The 19,618-nt window shown below is 37.2% G+C and overlaps 1 protein-coding gene across 19 annotated transcripts in view; it reads left to right on the top strand.

The window, feature by feature from the left end:
- The window catches only part of CLASP2 (cytoplasmic linker associated protein 2), a 178,236-nt gene that overhangs the window by 79,908 nt on the left and 78,710 nt on the right, over positions 1-19,618 (top strand). For all 19 annotated transcript variants that reach the window (XM_059939097.1, XM_059939104.1, XM_059939101.1 and 16 more), the window contains 6 exons: positions 3,696-3,766; positions 6,586-6,645; positions 7,833-7,910; positions 8,894-9,061; positions 11,301-11,356; positions 12,421-12,594. In XM_059939097.1, the coding sequence (XP_059795080.1) occupies positions 3,696-3,766; positions 6,586-6,645; positions 7,833-7,910; positions 8,894-9,061; positions 11,301-11,356; positions 12,421-12,594 (607 nt within the window). The remainder of the gene's footprint in view (positions 1-3,695; positions 3,767-6,585; positions 6,646-7,832; positions 7,911-8,893; positions 9,062-11,300; positions 11,357-12,420; positions 12,595-19,618) is intronic.

Raw genomic sequence — 19,618 nt, 5'->3', positions numbered from 1 at the left:
AAATATGATGTCTGGGATAACTTTCTCGATACTTTACATTAGGTTATGAGAATTTCCTCCTATTTCTATTTTGCTAAATTTTGGTCAACAATAGATGTGGAATCTTGTCAAATATCCCTTTAATATCTTTAGAAATGGTTCTCTTTTCATTTATCCATTGTACATTCATGAGCTAAATTCTGCTTGGCCATTGTACCTTATGATGCTGCTAGATACAGTTGGCTAATTAAGATTTTGGTATTTACTTAATATAAGTCTTTTGTAGAATTTTCTGTAATTTTTTTGTTTAACATATTTTGTTATTAGGGTTTGCTGACTCTAAGTTATCCAGTAATATTTCTAGTGGTTTAGACTGGGCGTTCTTGCATCTCTTTTTGAAGTATTCTTGGTTATTTGTGTTTTCTCAGAATATCTATTTCATATAGATTTTAAGACTCCTTGGCATGAGGTTGTATACTGTTAATTTAAAAAAAAGTTTCTTCCACTGTGGTTATATTGCCATTTTTTCTTGTTATATTATTATATGTTCTTTTAAAAAAAAAAAAAACACTTGCTAGAGGTATTGTTATGGATTTTTTTATAAGCTTCAAGTTTGTTTTATTGGTACCAATGGGTTCTTTAATTTTTTCTAGTTCTTTAGTTTCTACATTTGTGTTTCTTAATTCCTTTCTTTGACTTGCTGTGGCTTTTACCTCTTTTTTTCCCCCTAGATTTTTGTGGTATATCCTTAGATAATTTGTCATAGTTTTTGTTGTTTAATATTACAACGCTTTCTTATTATAATGTTTTCTTCTGAGTTTGGCATTAGCAGCATCCAGTGACTTAGATTTATCACATTCTCTTTATTTTATAATTCTCAATCATTTGTAATTTCCATTTCAACTTTCTCTTTGAATTACATAAGGATATTGTTTGCATTTTCAAATGGTTCTTTTGTTCTTATCATTTTATAATCTCATGATATTCTGATCATACAATTTGGTTGTACAATTTCTTCTTCATTGAATCACCTGAATTTTGTTAGTATCCTAATACATCATAAATTTAGATAGATAGTCTTTTAGTATTTGCAAAATATGGAATTCATTTATAGGGTACTTTATTCATTACTAAATCTAGTTTGTTTATTATTCAAATTCTTCATGGTCTCATTTTTTAAAAAGCTGCTTTATCTGGCAAATTCTGATTCTAGTTTTTATCAACTTTATTTTCCTAACAATTCTTGCTTCATGTACTTTATGTATGGTGAAAGTTTTTGACTACTACCATCTTGAAATAGTATTTTTTCTTTCCTATCTTTTCTGTTTTATGTTCATTGTATTTGCTCCTTACCTGTTTCATTATTTTCTTAGAAGTTTCTTACTCATTGTCAGTGTCAGGAATAAAACCTCTGTTTTACTTCCCCAGCCTTTTAAAAAGTATATATTTTATCTTATTCATGTCATTTTTTCCCTTAACCATTAAATTAAATTGAGCCAAAGACATTTTCATTTTCAGCAATTGAAATTAATTGCTTTTTTTTTTTTTTTTTGCTGCCTTTATTCCTGCCCAATCTTTATTAGGAAACTCTTCCCATTTAAAATTTTTCTTTGATTTTAGTGTGTTCTCAATTTTCATATATATTTATCTTTGCGTATTTCAAAATGGCTTTTCTTTGCCCTTATACAGGAACTCAAAAACTGGACTTCAGGTTCACATTTCTTTTCCCTCAGAATTATGTCCTTTTCACTCAATTGTTTTCTTAACTTTTTATTGTTTCTAGAATAAGTTAGATATCATTTGACTTTTTAATTTAAAACAAAACACCACCTTAGGAAGCTTTATAGAAGAGTCTCTGTGTCAGGAGTTCCCTCACGGCAGGCCTTGGAGTAGATCATCTTTCATTAGTGCTTTCTTTACATAGTGGAGCCAGATTTCTGACTAAAATGAAGTTTCCTTAAATTTATGTTAGTTTTCATGGATCATTTATTTGCTGCTTCTGTTTGTCATTTATCATTTCCTAAATATTTTTTTGTTTTCTGTCTTACAGCTGTATATGTTCTCAGGAAAAATTCCTTTAAATTCTACTTACTATCTTATGATCTCACTGAAAATACAAATCGGGTGTTTTGTTGTTGTTGTTTTACATTATTTCCTGTTTTCTATATTTTGTTTCCCAGGTTCTGATTTGGTGTTTGGTTGAATGCATCATCTGTAATTGTGAAGGTCACTTTTTATTTTCCTTTGGTATAGCTCCCCCGAGTATGGTGTAACAATAGTTAGGTTAGTCTTTTGCCCCATCCCTGCCACTGTGTTGGATGTGGGTTAATCAGTCAGCAGTAGGGTTTTGAGGAGGTTATGAGAGAGGAGGAAGAAGGTAGGTGAGACCTCCTACGTAGTATGTTGTGGCTAGGGAGTCTCCTTGGGCTTTAACGCCACAGTAATGTTTGGGGATGGGTTCTTCTGGATGCTCTAAGGGAGCCGGGTCCACAGAGCCCTTCCACGCTGAATGTAACAGTTGAATAATATGCAGGTCAGCACTGTGTTGCATTATCCTCATTTGAACAACTTCAGGTCTGTGGGTGGTTTCCCTCTGTAGGAACTGAAAAAAGTTTTCCCTCTAATTTTGGTTGAGTTAGTTGTGGCACACGCCATTCACGTTCTCCTTCACTGAAAGACTTGTTTCCCCAGGACTGGAAGCAATGTGGGCAGACAGTCTTCAGCTGCCAGCCTCTTCAAGGATTGCCTCAGCTTGCAGAGAGCTGCCTTTCCCAAGGTCTTGCCCCTTCCTGGTTATGGCCCACATCTAATAACTGAGTGATGTGGAAGTATAGCGCTGTGGCTATCTTAGACCAATTTGAGACTACTCTGAAGGACCATTTTAGCTCCAGAGCTCCCCAAAGCTTCGGCTTTGGGCAAAGATGTCCTTGGGCCGTATCACAGATTGATTTCTTCTTCTGCTCACTCCTGCTTCCTTCTCCTCCCTTCCACCGGTGTTGATCCCAAGAGCACTTCTTAATATCCTGAATGCTAAACTCCATCTCAGAGCCTGCCTCCTAGAGAACCCAACCCGTACCATTAGCTCAGAAGAAAAATAGGAGATTTAAAACATCAAATACGTATGCTTAGGTTACTATTTTATTCTTATGTCAATTATGAACTTTTTAGTGTTTGCTTCACTAAAGAAGAACATAAGAATTACTAATAGAAACCAGAAGGTTGTATATACTGACCTTTACCTGAATTCTAGAGAGCTGTGGTTCAGCCAGGATGAAAGTTCAATTAAAATCACGATTTCAAAGTGCATTCCCAGTAGTTAATGTAGATTCACTCTGATAACCTGCTTTGATGACATAGCAGTTACTGTCTTCTCCAGCAGTAGCAGTACGTCAGAAAATAAGACCAGTACATGCCTGGTCCCTCTTAGTGCTCCATCCCCCCAAAGTACACTGTCCTAACAGTTCTCTGTAGTTATACAATTAACTTGTCTTTATTATTTAATATTACAATCACATCTGCCCTTCTGAAACTATATCATTACTATTACTTTAATTTGGGGAAACTTTTTGACTAGTCTTAATTTCTTTCAAAATCTGATTTTATGGTATTTTTGTTCTGTTGTAATATAGCTAAATACTTGAATGCAAGGCAAATAGAAGAAGAGATTATGTAAAGTACACAGTATTTTTCAACCTCTTCTAAAATATCTTTTTCAGCATACTCATGTACCCAGACTTATACCTTTAATAACAAGCAATTGCACATCAAAATCAGTTCCTGTAAGGAGGTAAGTTTTGAAAAAACTTAGTATAGCTTTATGTTGAATATTGCATTATGTTTAATTCTTAGTTGGGTGCAAAAATTAGTTGTCATCAATTTCTTGCCTTCTAGAAACCTTATTAAAATTTTTTAATCTTATGTCATATAAGGGAAAAAGGAACAAAGTGCTTGTTATGACTATGCACATTTCTCAGTTTTATCCTATTAAGGTTTGGTTTATTTGGGCCACTAGTTGTTTGGTTTTCAGAGAGTATGGAGTCTAGAGTTAGCCCTTACCTAGAGTCCTACAACTGTGACTGATTGTCCTACCTCAGGCAGTTATTTTAACAGCCCTGAATCTCAGTGTCTTCGTATGTTAGTGGGGCTAATAATGTGGACCCCATGGAGTTGTGAGGGTTAAATGAGAAACACAGTGGTAGAATTGAACATAGTGTTTGGCACAGAGGGTGCAGCCATAACACGTCAGTCTGTCAGTATCTCTCTCTCTCCTTATGGTTTCTACAATCTTTAATATCATCACTATCTCCATGAATAATAAAGACAGCAAAAACAAGATTTGTGCATTGGATATTTAAGAAAATTGTAAAGAACTCTTTCCCCTTATTTGTTTGATAAATATGTTTATTTAAGTACTTTGAATGTTAGGAAAAATAAGACATCATTATTACCTGTAAGTGATTCAGAGTTTTGGGACAGTTGTTTAATTACCTCTCTCTTATGTCAGGGGTCGGCAAACAACAGCCCACTGGTCAAATCTGTCCAACAGTCTAGTTTTGTATGGCCCACAAGCTAAGACTGTTTTTTACGTTTTTGAAGGGTAGTTAAAAAGGGGGAAAGAAAAATATATAAAATAGAGACTATGTGGTTCTCAAAGTTTAAAATATTTACTGCCTAAAATATTTACTATCTGGCCCTTTACCGAAAAGGTTTACCAATCTCTGTCTTACACTGAAGAAAATGGTAATTGGAGAAATAAGAATGTGACAGAGAAGAGGAAGTCAGGAAATGCATCAGAAAATTACCTTGAAAATGGGGAGCAATTCAATACCTGTAAGGGAAAAGAGTGGGATATAATGTACGCAGAGATGGAAAGCTATGCTGTGTGCTGCAGAGCCATCGGACAGGCCACTGAGGCCAGAACACATGATAAATGGGAGGATTCAGTAGGAAAAGAGGCTGACTGAGGGGAAGAAGGGGATAGATTGAAGTCAAAGTATAGAGGGCTTTGAATGTCAGGAAGAGAAATTTTGATATTGTTCCATTAGCAGTTTTTGGTGAGGAGGTAATGTCATCCATCCTAGTTTTTATTTCAGCTATGAACAGCAATTAAAAAGGGACAATGAGAAGCACTGGTTTAATTAAGTAGGACTTCTTACAGCTCGTGTAAGAGAGGCAGGGTCCGAACTAGAGCTGTATTTATGATAATTGATTGAAGGAGGTTTTATACAATAAATTCAGGAGATTTCAGATATAGAAATGAGTCTTGATAATTGGATATGGATGAGGAAGGTGATGTCAAGTGCTTCAGACTGTGATCTCTAGAGTCAGAATGCCGGGGTTTAAGACCGTGCTCTATCACTTTGGGCAAATTAATTTAACCTCCATGTTTCTCTTTTTTCTAATCTGTATCATATGGGCTCCAAGAGTAGAATTGAGAGGGTAAGAATTAAATTTGTTGTCTTGTATCAGTATGTAGTGTTTGAGTTGACACTCACTGCCTGTGTAGAGATGTCTGTGAGCTGGTTGACACTGACTTAATGGCTGAATTGAAGAACCAGTGCTGGAGATAAAGGACTAGGTGTGAGAAGTACAGCTGATAGAGCTAAGGGTACAGGTGATACTGCCCAAGAAAAGACTATAAAAGGGAAGTGGGCTGAGATCAGCACTAACCAGGTGAACACCTATGTAAGGGTAGGTGGAGGGAAAGTGTTAATAAAGGAAGAAAAACAGGGCAGAGCTGTGTCGTCAGATGCCAAGAAAGAACGAAAGCTCAAGAATGAGACAGTTGAAGAAGTTGAGAACCAGAAGGCTAAGGAGAAAACACCAAATACTTGATTAAGAATCATTTACATATATATTTAAGGGAACAAATGTAGAAATGGAAGATCCGTCGCAGCTTTCTTGGTCACCATTGTATGTCTTCAGTTTCTAGTACGCAGTAGGTGTTTGGTAAAATATCTTTTAAATTAAGTTAAATTGTATATTTGACAAACATTTTAAGTTAAAATTATGGGGAACCCTTAAGGTCTTTTTGAACTATTAAGCATAGGAATAATTGGAGCCTTAAATAAGTTAAGTGGGACTTCCCTGGTGGCACAGTGGTTAAGAATCTGCCTGCCAATGCAGGGGACACGGGTTCGAGCCCTCGTCCAGGAAGATCCCACATGCCACGGAGCAACTAAGCCCGTGTGCCACAACTACTGAGCCTGCACTCTAGAACCCGTGAACCACAACTACTGAGCCCGTGAGCCACAGCTATGGAAGCCTGTGTGCCTAGAGCCTGTGCTCCGCAACAAGAGAAGACACTGCAATGAGAAGCCTGTGCACTGCAATGAAGAGTAGCCCCTGCTTGCTGCAACTAGAGAAAGACCGTGCCCAGCAACAAAGACCCAATGCAGCCAAAACTAAATAAATAAAGAAATTTATTTTTTAAATTAATAAATTAATTATTTGACAGTAAAGATATCTAAAAACATGTCTTATGCTTTAATTTAGGGGGCAAAGTGGAATATTATAGAAGAAAGTGTTAATTAACATTTAGTTATAAATTAATATAACTTAGTATATTGTTATGACATTTAGTTATAATTAACTTTTATTTTTCAGGCGTTCATTTGAATTTTTAGATTTGTTGTTACAGGAGTGGCAGACTCATTCACTGGAAAGGTATGCATTGACTATTCCTCTCCCACCACCCTCCCCTCCCCATTGTCACCGGTTCTTTAGAAATTGATGTGACTGGTTTTGCATTATTTCTCATTTTGCTTTAAAAGTTATTAGCACTGATTTTCCCTTAAAGCTGTGGTGCTGCTCTTATTCATTACAGCTATGATTTTCTTCTTTGTGGGGTGAGTGAGGGTCTCTTAGTAAATGGGTTACATAAGGTGTTCCAGGTTAAATTGGGCAAATATTTTAAAATGTATTTCTAGTCACGTGAGATAGGTTTCCTGAGGTGCAATTTATCAAGTAATGAATGATTTAAGATAGAAGAAAGGCACTTCCTTTCAGAGGAAAGAGATTTAAAAAGTGAAAGAGGAATTTCCTGGTGGTCCAGTGGTTAGGACTTGGCGCTTTCACTGCCAGGGCCCGGGTTTGATCCCTGGTCAGGGAACTAAGATCCTGCAAGCCTCGCTGTGCGGCCATTAAAAAAAAAGGTGAGAGAGATTTGTTGGAAAGTTTTTCCCCACCAGTTGTCAGGTGTCATTGGTCAAGTATACACTGGGCAGCGTCTAGTGAAGCTCTGAGATGAACAAGAGGAAAATGTTGGTCACTGGCTATTTGCATGGCTGTATTTCCATTAATTTCAAGTTTGAAGCTTGGGATATACATGCATTTATGTTGAACACGTTGCTGATTTTCCATTCTCATGGAAATCATTAAATCTATTCATAACCCATTTCTAAAAAATAGAATTTGTTGTTTACTGCAGGCATGACATAATTCCAAATTTTCTTTAAGCTCTTTTGTGGCAGCTGCTATTCAGTTTGGTTAGATTATAACTGATCGTACTATTAGCAAATAATTTTATACATTGGTAGATTAGTGAGGAACCACACAAAAGGTTTTTTTTAATTCATAAAAAATTTGAGATTTGAGTGCTATATGTCTGGACTCCATCTAAAAATAATTATGTCCAGGTTTATAATGTTTGACTTGTCAGAAGGAAACCATACATGAATGAAATGTATGGGATGGATTATTAGGAAATCTTGCAATCTTAGATTTATTATTGTGTACTAATTATCTTTTTATCTCCCTTGCCCCTTTGTGATTGATGCATAATGTATAGGCAGTATCATTTATGGTGAAATACATAGTTTTACACATGAATCTAAAGGTATTTTATTTTATAGACATGCAGCCGTCTTGGTTGAAACTATTAAGAAGGGAATTCATGATGCTGATGCTGAGGCCAGAGTGGAGGCAAGAAAGTAAGTCTATAATGTATTTTTTGACAGTTTAAACATACTTTGGTCTTTTCTTTGACAGGAATTATATTGGGAGAATGAAAATATCATTCAGGTGTCCCAAGTATTCTATTTGATTAGCTCTTTAGTAAAATGGAGGTTGATTTTTCTCCATTAAATCTGTACTGGGTGTCTTAACAGTTCACGTAGCATTGTCATTTGTACATTCAACAGTATTCCTGTTCCATCATAACATACTCACTTCTGCTGTGAATAAAAATAACTAATTTATTGAACATTTAATATGTACCTGATACTGTGTAGGGCAGTAGGTATATGTTATTTTCTAATCCTTAAAATGATCCCACAAAGGTGCTATCTCCTTATATTGGCAACTGAAGTTTGGAGATTTGGGAGTTTACCCAAGGCCACACAGGCCGTAAGGATTACAGCCAGCTTTTGAACTGAGATCTCCTTTTCTCAAAAGCTTGCCATCTTTCTACCAAAGCTTGTTAAATATAGAAAGTATTCTACTTGGCACATTGTGGGTGTATTAAAAACCTATGGGGGACTTCCCTGGTGGCACAGGGGTTAAGTAAGAATGCACCTGCCAACGCACGGGACACAGGTTCGATCCCTGGTCCAGGAAGATCCCACGTGCTGAGCAGCAGCTAAGCCCGTGTGCCACAACTACTGAGCCTGAGCTCTAGAGCCCACGAGCCACAAGTACTGAAGCCCACACGCCTAGAGCCCTGCTCTGCAACAAGAGAAGCCACTGCGAGGAGAAGCCTGCGCACCGCAACGAAGAGTAGCTCCCACTTGCCGCAACTAGAGAAAGCCTGTGTGCAGCAATGAAGACCCAACGCAGCCAAAAATAAATTTAAAAATTAAAAAAAAAAAACCTATGGGCTTAAAAACCTTTGTTCTTCTTGAACGTAAACATTTTACGGTTAATGTCTAGTAATGCAAAGTTGTTACTTTTTGTTGTTTGTTCATTTGTTTTACAGGACTTACATGGGTCTTAGAAACCACTTTCCTGGTGAAGCTGAAACACTGTATAATTCCCTTGAGCCATCTTATCAGAAGAGTCTTCAAACTTACTTAAAGAGTTCTGGCAGTGTAGCATCTCTTCCACAATCAGACAGGTCCTCATCTAGCTCACAAGAAAGTCTCAAGTAAGGTCATATAAATGATAATTACTGATTTCTTTGTCTCTCCAGCTCCACAAAGTTCCTTAAGTTGGATGGTTGAATATCTGATTGCTTTCACTTGAAGCCTTTTTGAAAGAATGATGACTGAATGTGCTTATTTTCTTTGGTCTGTTTTCTCAGGGGTTGGATTACATACTTGTATAACTTCTCATTAGGTAAAGAGTATAGGGATTCAAATTTTGTTTGAATATGTTCAAACATGTTTTGTTAGAATATGTTCATGTCTGTGAAAAAGATTGGAAAGCATTAATTTGTATACTTTTCTTAATACCTGGAAAATAGTCAATATAGTAAGTAGCCCATTTCTAGGACACTGTAGTGGAAGAGTTATAACAGAGATTCAGAAGTCACCTTCAGAACTCTTACACAGCACTGTGACTGGTAAAAACTCCACTGCTTTCTTTCCTCGCCTCTTGCACGGTTTAAGATTTCAGCAGATCCCTCAAAGGGGCAAAATTATCTAGTATCTGACCCACTCCTCTGTAACTCCACTCATCATTATGTTGGCTACCTCAAACCCTTGCTGCCTTGGCTTACCCCTATTTTCTGTTTCTCTAGCCCTATGAGACTGCTAAGATCCCTAGCAGTGGCCACAAGTATCTGAAGATTTCCCCAGGGAAGAGCAGCTCACAGAATGTCAGTTTACCTCCCTGTAATTCCTATCTCTTTAGGACCTTAACCCCACAAAGATTGCTGTTTGCCTTTGCAACTCTCTGGTACAGAACTGGGACTGGGAGGCACCTAGGGCACAAAATTCAAGGAAGCACTCACAGGGTCTTGTGAGTACTGTACTAAATAAAAGTTCAGTGACTTACATGTTTTCGGAGTAAAAGCAGATATGATTTGATTTTAAAAAACAATTCTTGTAGGAATAATTACCTATTTAAACTTCTCTTTAAATTTGTGATAAATCCTTCACCTCAAATGAGCTTTGTTTCTTTTTTTCCCTTTACTTTGATTTACTATACTCAAACTTTAAAGTGTATATGAATCACCTGAAGATCATGTTAAAATGCAGAATCTGATTCAGTAAATCTGGGATGGGACCTGAGATTTTGCATTTTTTACCTACCCCTGGGTGATGTCAATGCTTTTTGTCTATGGACCATACTTTGAATAGCAAGGATCTAAACAAGATATTTTCTTACTCTAGTAGAACATCTTTAAACATAAACAAACAACTTTAAAATCTGTGGACTTGAAGTGGTCTGCCTCAACCTATTAGAGTAACAATTTTAGGGGACAATTATAAAAATAATATAATACTGGGTTTAATAACCAACTACCAAATTTACCATTTGATAATAATAACTTAAAGAATGTTTTTCAACACTCTGTCATTAACCTCTCTTCCCCTTACCTTTAAAATTTGTAGACAGGGAATTCCCTGGCGGTCCAGTGGTTAGGACTCCATGCTCTCACTGCCGAGGGCCTGGGTTCAATCCCTGGTCAGGGAACTAAAACTCCCACAAGCCACACAGCGTGGCAGATAGATAGATAGATACATAAATAGATATACTTTCCAGACTCTCTCACATACTTAGATATTTATTTATGGGCTTCAGAGTACCATAGTAATTAAAGATAAATAATCAAAAAAGATATTAAAGGAGGCAGTGGATTCTTTGAGTTGATTCTAGGTGTTTTGCTTTCTAATCATACATGTTATCCTCAACAGTAGTCCTTAGCTTTGCTTCTGTTGCCCCATGCAGTAACACTTAATAGAACTGCTATAGATGGTGTTATACCTACAGGGTAACTGCACGAGTTACCAATGGCCACAACCATTATGACTTCGGTGAGACAGGCCTTGGTTACACTGAATTCCCTGTATACTAGCAATAATACTACCTTTCTCTCCTTCTAAGTAAAATATCTCAGAATAGAAGTGTTGGAGAGTGCTATTATTGAGTTCCCTGTGGTAGTGTGTGCTGAGGACCAGAGTGGACAACAGCAACCTGCTCCCTGTTTCTATAGAGCTTACAGTCTTTATTCAATGCTAGTTATTTCATTTTTGCTTCACAGCTAACTTAGATACCATTGATATATGACAACAACTGTTCTAAAGTGATTTGTAAAAGGAAAATTGAAATCAGAAATACGTCTCAACTCTTCGGAAAACTCAATGGTATTTCATTAATTTTTGTCAGAGGAGTGATTAAATTATGTCATCTTACTAAAAGTATTTCTTTTTACCTTGCAGCCGCCCTTTTTCTTCCAAATGGTCTACAGCAAACCCATCAACTGTTGCTGGAAGAGGTAAATTGCCTTTTTAACTAAGAGTCATAGCATATTTTACTTAATAGAGTAAAAGTGACTATAAATAAAGTAAAAGTTACTATGTAAAAAGATATTCTCACTCTGGGTCACATCAAGGGTTGAAAAGTTTAAAACACAAAGTTACACTTTAAAAGTTTTAAAAGCACATTAGAACAGCTTTAAAGCTAAACAGTTAAAAGCAGTAGCTTTGAAACTGTTTTAATATGACCCACAATGAGAAAATCATTTTACATAGTAAATACCACACCTAATACTGTACCTGTGTTTGTATACCATATACATATACTACATGTCATATATACAATGTAGTGTATATAATTATATATATACAATATACATATGCTGTGTAGTATATTGTATATAAATATACATATATAGTATAATCCAAAGTTCCAGGAAGCCTGCTTACCCTTACTTGTGATGCATTCTCTTGTCTACTGTGTTTCATTTCTTTAAAATGCTGTCATGACCCATTTAGTTGATTTCACAGCCTATTAATGGGTCATAACTCAGAGTTTATAAAACTCCTCATTAAAACTGGAAAACTAAAGACCAGAAATTTAATGACTTAATTGGCATTACCTAAGAGTGGCAGAACCTGCATTATTTTCTGAATTATTCTACCCCCAGGCTAGTTCTACTTGCATTATTCTTATAGTTAAAAAATAGCCCTGCCGTCATCTATTTATCTTGTAACAGTGCTTCATTTTCATGAATCAATCATAAACATCATCCTTTCATCTATAAAACAGTCCTATGAACTTTACAAAGTATAGTTATTTTTCCCATTTTATGAAAGGGGAAAATGAGGCAGAGAAATATTGAGAAAATTGTCCAAGAAGAATTAGTTGTGACAGCATTGAAACTGAGGCATTCTGATTTTAAAATAATCTAAAGTACTTTCTAGTATCCATTTGGCCACTACTTCCTTTTTGACCATTTGTCATCATGGATTATCTCATGGTGATTTCAAGTTTATATAATTTTTGTGCCGTTTGCAGTGATTGAAATAATATAGGTTACCTTTCCTTTGTTTTTCATAGTATCAGCAGGCAGCAGCAAAGCTAGTTCCCTTCCAGGAAGCCTACAGCGTTCACGAAGTGATATTGATGTAAATGCTGCTGCTGGTGCCAAGGCACATCATGCTGCTGGGCAGGCTGTACGAAGTGGGCGGTTAGGTGCAGGTGCCCTGAATCCAGGTTCCTACGCATCACTAGGTAAGACAGCTAACTGTGGGAAATTGTACAACATTTTCTCCCTGGTCTCAGGGAAGCAGTGAATCATCATCAATTTCAGTGATTGATGATGGTAATATCTTTATCATTTCTATTTCATTCTTGCTAGTTAAGGATAGTCCATATGTTTTATATGATTCTGTCCTTGCAGTGTAGTTCTGAGGTATCTGAAGTACCTTGTTTCTACTTTTCCACCTGTTGTTCTCCTAATTATCTTAATCAAAGGAACAATTCTTTATTCCATGATTTGCCTATAGAATATTCAAAGTTCTGCACTACAGCCACATCCAACTGCTGGATACTAAGGGAGTTTGGTCTTGTACCCAGCTTCTCCATTCTCTTTCTCCTACATCAGTTCCCTTACCAAGAAGATAAAGCCTTTTGGAAATATGGGAAAACCGCAAAGCTGAATCATAGTCAAAGCTTAAACATAAATAAAATACCTAGGAATAAACCCACCTAAGGAGACAAAAGACCTGTAAGCAGAAAACTATGACACTGATGAAAGAAATTAAAGATGGTACAAACAGATGGAGAGATATACCACGTTCTTGGATTGGAAGAATCAACATTGTGAAAATGACTATACTACCCAAAGCAATCTACAGATTCAGTGCAATCCCTATCAAACTACCAATGGCATTTTCCACAGAACTAGAACAAAAAATTTCACAATTTGCATGGAAACACAAAGGACCCCGAATAGCCAAAGCAATCTTGAGAAAGAAAAACGGAGCTGGAGGAATCAGGCTCCTGTACTTCAGAGTATACTACAAAGCTACAGTAATCAAGACACTATTGTCCTGGCACAAAAACAGAAATATAGATCAGTGGAACAGGATAAAAAGCCCAGAGATAAACCCACGCACATATGGTCACCTTATTTTTATATAAAGGAGGCAAGAATATACAATGGAGAAAAGACAGCCTCTTCAATAAGTGGTGCTGGGAAAACTGGACAGCTACATGTAAAAGAACGAAATTGGAACACTCCCTAACACCATACACAAAAATAAACTCAAAAATGGATTAAAGACCTAAATGTAGGCCAGACACTATAAAACTCTTAGAGGAAAAAAACATAGGCAGAACACTCTATGACATCCATCACAGCAAGATCCTTTTTGACCCACCTCGTAGAGAAATGGAAATAAAAACAAAAATAAACAAGTCGGACCTAATGAAACTTAAAAGCTTTTGCACAGCAAAGGAAACCATAAAAAAGATGAAAAGACAACCCTCAGAATGGGAGAAAATATTTGCAAACGAAACAACTGACAAAGGATTTGTCTCCAAAATATACAAGCAACTCATGCAGCTCAATAACAAAAAAACAACCCAATGCAAAAATGGGCAGAAGACCTAAATAGACATTTCTCCAAAGAAGATATACAGATTGCCAACAAACACATGAAAAGATGCTCAACATCACTAATCATTAGAGAAATGCAAATCAAAACTACAATGAGGTATCACCTCACACCAGTCAGAATGGCCATCATCAAAAAATCTACAAGCAATAAATGCTGGAGAGGGTGTGGAGAAAAGGGAATGCTCTTGCACTGTTGGTGGGAATGTAAATTGATACAGCCACTGTGGAGAACAGTATGGAGGTTCCTTAAAAATCTAAAAATAGAACTACCATACGACCCAGCAATCCCACTACTGGGCATATACCCTGAGAAAACCATAATTCAAAAAGAGTCATGTACCACAGTGTTCATTGCAGCACTGTTTACAATAGCCAGGACATGGAAGCAACCTAAGTGTCCATCAACATATGAATGGTTAAAGAAGATGTGGCACATATATACAATGGAATATTACTCAGCCATAAAAAGAAACGAAATTGAGTTATTTGTAGTGAGGTGGATGGACCTAGAGTCTGTCATACAGAGTGAAGTAAGTCAGAAAGAGAAAAACAAATACCGTACGCTAACACATATATATGGAATCTAAAAAAAACATGGTCCTGATGAACCTAGGGGCAGGACAGGAATAAAGACAGAGACGTAGACAATGGGCTTGAGGACACAGGGAGGGGGAAGGGTAAGCCAGGACGAAGTAAGAGAATATCATTGACATATGTACACTACCAAATGTAAAACAGATAGCTAGTGGGAAGCAGCCGCATAGCGCAGGGAGATCAGCTCAGTGCTTTGCTACCACCTAGAGGGGTGGGATAAGGAGGATGAGAGGGAGACGCAGGAGGGAGGGGACATGGGGGTATACGTATGCATATAGCTGATTCACTTTATTATACAGCAGAAACTAACACACCATTGCAAAGCAATTATACTCCAATAAAGATGTTAAAAAAAAAAAAAGCTTAAACATATATTCCCAAAGCTATTCAGAGTTTGTTTTTTATATCCATCAACCCTAAAAGTTTGAAGTTGGTTATCCATATTATTTATCTCTGTTTTGTGCTTCATTTTTCTTTCTCTTGGGTAGTACTCATGGAACACTAGGCAGGCAGATCATTGGAACACAATAGGAAGTGCAGAGATTCTAGGTGTGAATGTGGTACATAATAAAGGTGGCATAGCTGCATTCAATGAAGAAAGCATAAATTATACAGTAAATGGTGTTTAGACACATGGCTTACAATTTGGTACAAAATTAAGTTAGAACCATGTTTCATACCGTATAAAAATTTATTCCAGATGACTTAAGAAGTTGAACAAAAATATAAAGCATCTTGACAAAAACATAGTAGTTGAGTATTCATGTAATCTCAGATTGGAGAAGAAATTTCTAAGCATAAAGAGCCAGAAAACCATGAGGGAAAATCTGTTAGGATTGAAATCTTAAGTGTGAAAATATAAAATCAAGTGACTGAAAATTAAAAGGGAAAAAAATTTTGCCAATACTACAAAAAAAGCTAAAATGTCAACAAGTTTTATAAGTCTATGAGAAATAGATGAGCTTATTTTTATAGAAAAAATTTTTACATATATCGAGAAAAGCATATTTCAAAATTGCCCCCAAAACCCCCAAACAGATGTTGGACCTCCACTGTAATCAAACAAATGCAAACTGAAAGACCTGTAAATGCAACAAGAAAGTTAAGGTTAGTGCCTACTATTCATAAAGAATGTGTTTAAAAGTGCTGATGTGAAGTAATCATGGAATATACTTTATCTGAGTGGCATTTTAATAATACCCATGAAGGTTTTTTAAATGTTGAGAGTTTTGAGCCAGGAATTCAATGTTTATAGATAATTATGCCAAGAAATAAAAGGAATATTCATTATGTTTCTAAAAATAGATGTATTAGATTCAACCTTGATGTGTAACAAAGAGGGAGTGATTAAGTTATGATATATCCTTACAGATTCTATGCAGCCATTAACAAGTCATATTTTTTTAATTTTTAAAAAAATTTTATTTATTTTTGGCTGCATTGGGTCTTTGCTGCTGCGTGCGGACTCAGTAGTTGCGGCATGCTGGCCCTAGAGCGTTCGGGCTTCAGTAGTTGTGGTGCGTGAGCTCAGTAGTTGTGGCTCGAGGGCTCTAGAGCTCAGGCTCAGTAGTTGTGGTGCACAGGCTTAGTTGCTCCATGGCATGTAGGATCTTCCTGGACCAGGGATCAAATCCATGTCCCCTGCATTGGCAGGTGGATCCTTAACCACTGTGCCACCAGGGAAGCCCCAACAAGTCATATTTTTAGCAAAGATCAAATGATACGGCCTACCAAACAATGTGTGATACTTTCATTATTTTGTATAAAATTATACACAGATAAAAGACTGGACAAAGATGGGTTTTTTTGTTTGTTTTTTTGTTAAGATTCATCTATGTTGTTGCATGTAGCTAAAGTTCATTTATTTATATTTCTATGTACAATATTCTATTGTATGAATATATCACAATTTAGTTTTCTGTTCTACTGTTAGTGGGCATCTTGGTTGTTTCCTGGTTTTTTATTATTATGAATAATATTCATGAACATTCTTATATATAAGACTGGACAGAGATGTTTACAAAGATGTCAACAGTGGGTTGATTAGTGCTTTTAATTTTCATAAAACTTTTCTGTGGTAGAAACATTACCTTCCTGGAAATGCATTATTATTTCAATATATGAAAACTAATCAATATAATATACCATATAGTAAAATAAAGGACAAAAATCACATGATCATCTTAGTAGATACAGAACAGGCATTTGACAAATTCCAACACCCTCTCATGATAAAAATACTCAACAAACTAGTATAGAAGGGAACTTTCTGAACCTGATAAAGAACATCTGTGAAAAATCCACAGGTGGTATATACGTCATGATGAAAGACTGGATGCTTCACCCAACATCAGGAACAAGATAAGGATGTCCACTCTTGCCCTTCCTAACAGCATTAGCATGGAAGTTCTAGCCAGGTCAGTTAGGCCAGAAAAAGAAATAAAAGGTATCCATATTGGAAAAGAACTGAAACTATTTGTAGAAAACATGGCCTTATATATAGAAAATCCTAGGAAATTCACAGAAAAACGATTAGAGCTTATTAATAGTTCAGCAGAGTTACCGAAGATAAGATCAATATGGAAAAATCAATTGTATTTCTAAATGCTAGCAATGAGGGACTGCCCTAGTAGTCCAGTGGTATAGAATCCGCCTTACAATGCAGTGGACACTGGTTCAATCCCTGTTCAGGGAACTAAGATCCCACATGCCGTGGGGCAACTAAGCCTGCATGCCACAACTACAGAGCCCACTCACCCTGGAGCCTGCGCGCCACAACTAGAGAAGAGAAAACCTGCACACCACAACTAGAGAGAAGCCCGCACACCACAACGAAAGATCCCATATGCTTCAATGAAGATCCCATGTGGCACAACTAGAGAGATGCCCGCGCACCACAACGAAAGATCCCACATGCCTCAATGAAGATCCCATGTGCCACAACTAAGACCCGACACAGCCAAAAATAAATAAAATAAATAAATAGAAGATGGTGGAGTAGAAGGTCGTCTGCTCATTCCCTCTTGTGAGAGCACCAGAATCACAAATAACTTCTGAACAGTAATCGACAGGAAGACACTGGAACTCACCAGAAAGATACCCCACATCCAAAGACAAAGGAGAAGCCGCAGTGAGATGGTAGGAGGGGCACAATCACAATAAAATCAAATCCCATAACCACTTGGTGGTTGACTCACAAACTGGAGAACAATTATACCACAGAAGTCCACCCACTGGAGTGAAGGTTCTCAGCCCCAAGTCAGCCTTCCCAACCTGGGGGTCCAGCAAAGGGAGGAGGAATTCCCAGAGAAACAGACTTTGAAGGCTAGCGGGATTTGATTGCAGGACTTCGACAGGACTGGGGGAAACAGAGACTCCACTCTTGGAGGGCACACACAAAGTAGTGTGTGCATCAGGATCCAGGGGAAGGAGCAGGGACCCCATAGGAGACTTAACCAGACCTACCTGCTAGTGTTGTGGGGTCTCCTGCAGAGGCGGGGGGTGGCTGTGGCTCACTGCAGGGACAAGGACACTGGCAGCAGAAGTTCTGGGAAGTACTCTTTGGCATGAGCCCTCCTGGAGTCCGCCATTAGCCCCACCAAAGAGCCTTTAGCCTCCAGTGCTGGGTCATCTCAGGCCAAACAACCAACAGGGAGGGAACTCAGCCCCACCCATCAGCAGACAAGCAGATTAAAGTTTTACTGAGCTCTGCCCACCAGAGCAACACCCAGCTCTACCCACCTCCAGCCCTTCCCATCAGGAAGCTGGCACAAGCCTCTTTTTTTTTTTTTTTTAAACGTTCATAGCAGCTTTATTCATAATCACCAAAACTAGAAGCAACCAAGATGTCCTTTAGTAGGTCAATTGATAAACAAACTGTGGTACATCCATGTAATGGAATATTATTCAGTGATAAAAAGGAATGAGCTATTAAATCAGGCAAAGAAATGAATAAACCGTAAACCCATGTTCTAAATGAAAGAAGCCTGTCTGCCAGGGTTATATACTGTTTGATTACATTTATATGACTTTCTGGAAAAGCCAAAACTCTACAGAAGATAAACAGATCAGTGTTTGCCAGGACTGGGGGGCAGAGTGATAGAGGAAGGTTGAATAGGTAAGGCAGAGGGGATTGTTTAGCTTGGTGAAAATATGCAGTATGATACTGTATTGGTAGATACATGACACGATGCATTTATCAAAACCAATAGAACTTTACAGCAGAAAGAGTGAACCTTAATGTATGAGAAATTTTTTAATAAAAACATCACTTAGGTAGTTGGAGCATCCCAGGATGTAATGACAAATAAATCTAACTATATGACAAAGGAATCTAACTGTATTACAAATGTATGAAACAATCTCACTGAGGTGGATAGGGGGAAAAGATGCTGACCTAAGTAACTCTGGAAATTAGTGGAATCTGTAAGGCAAATGCACAAAAGCAGTGTATTTCAGTTGATAAAGTTGTTTCCATGGAAGCATGTAACATAATACATGTGTACTGGAATTGAAGAATTAAGTAAATGGATGGCAGATGGTGGGAGCCCGTTTTCCCACGGTTGGAGTTGGAGGTTACAGATGAGCAAGAGAAGGCTAGAATGATCCATGTGGAAATGGACTAAAGTTGAAGACATCACTAAGAACTTACACTGAGCTTAAGAGAGAGAGAAATATTTATAGATATGTGTATATACATGATTGCACAAGCCTCTTAGATAGCCTTATCCACCAGAGGGCAGACAGCAGAAGCAAGAAGAACTACAATCCTGCAGCCTGTGGAATGAAAACCACATTCACAGAAAGATAAACAAAATGAAAAGGCAGAGGACTATGAACCAGATGAAGGAACAAGGTAAAACCCCAGAAAAACAATTAAATGAAGTGGAGATAGGCAACCTTCCAGAAAAAGAATTCAGAATAATGATAGTGAAGATGATCCAGGACCTCGGAAAAAAGAATGGAGGCAAGGATCGAGAAGATGCAAGAAATGTTTAACAAAGACCTAGAAGAATTAAAGAACAAACACCTAGAAGAATT

This window comes from Balaenoptera ricei, chromosome 11, assembly GCF_028023285.1.
Source record: "Balaenoptera ricei isolate mBalRic1 chromosome 11, mBalRic1.hap2, whole genome shotgun sequence".
NCBI lineage: Eukaryota > Metazoa > Chordata > Mammalia > Artiodactyla > Balaenopteridae > Balaenoptera > Balaenoptera ricei.
This window is presented reverse-complemented; position numbering and strand designations above follow the sequence as displayed.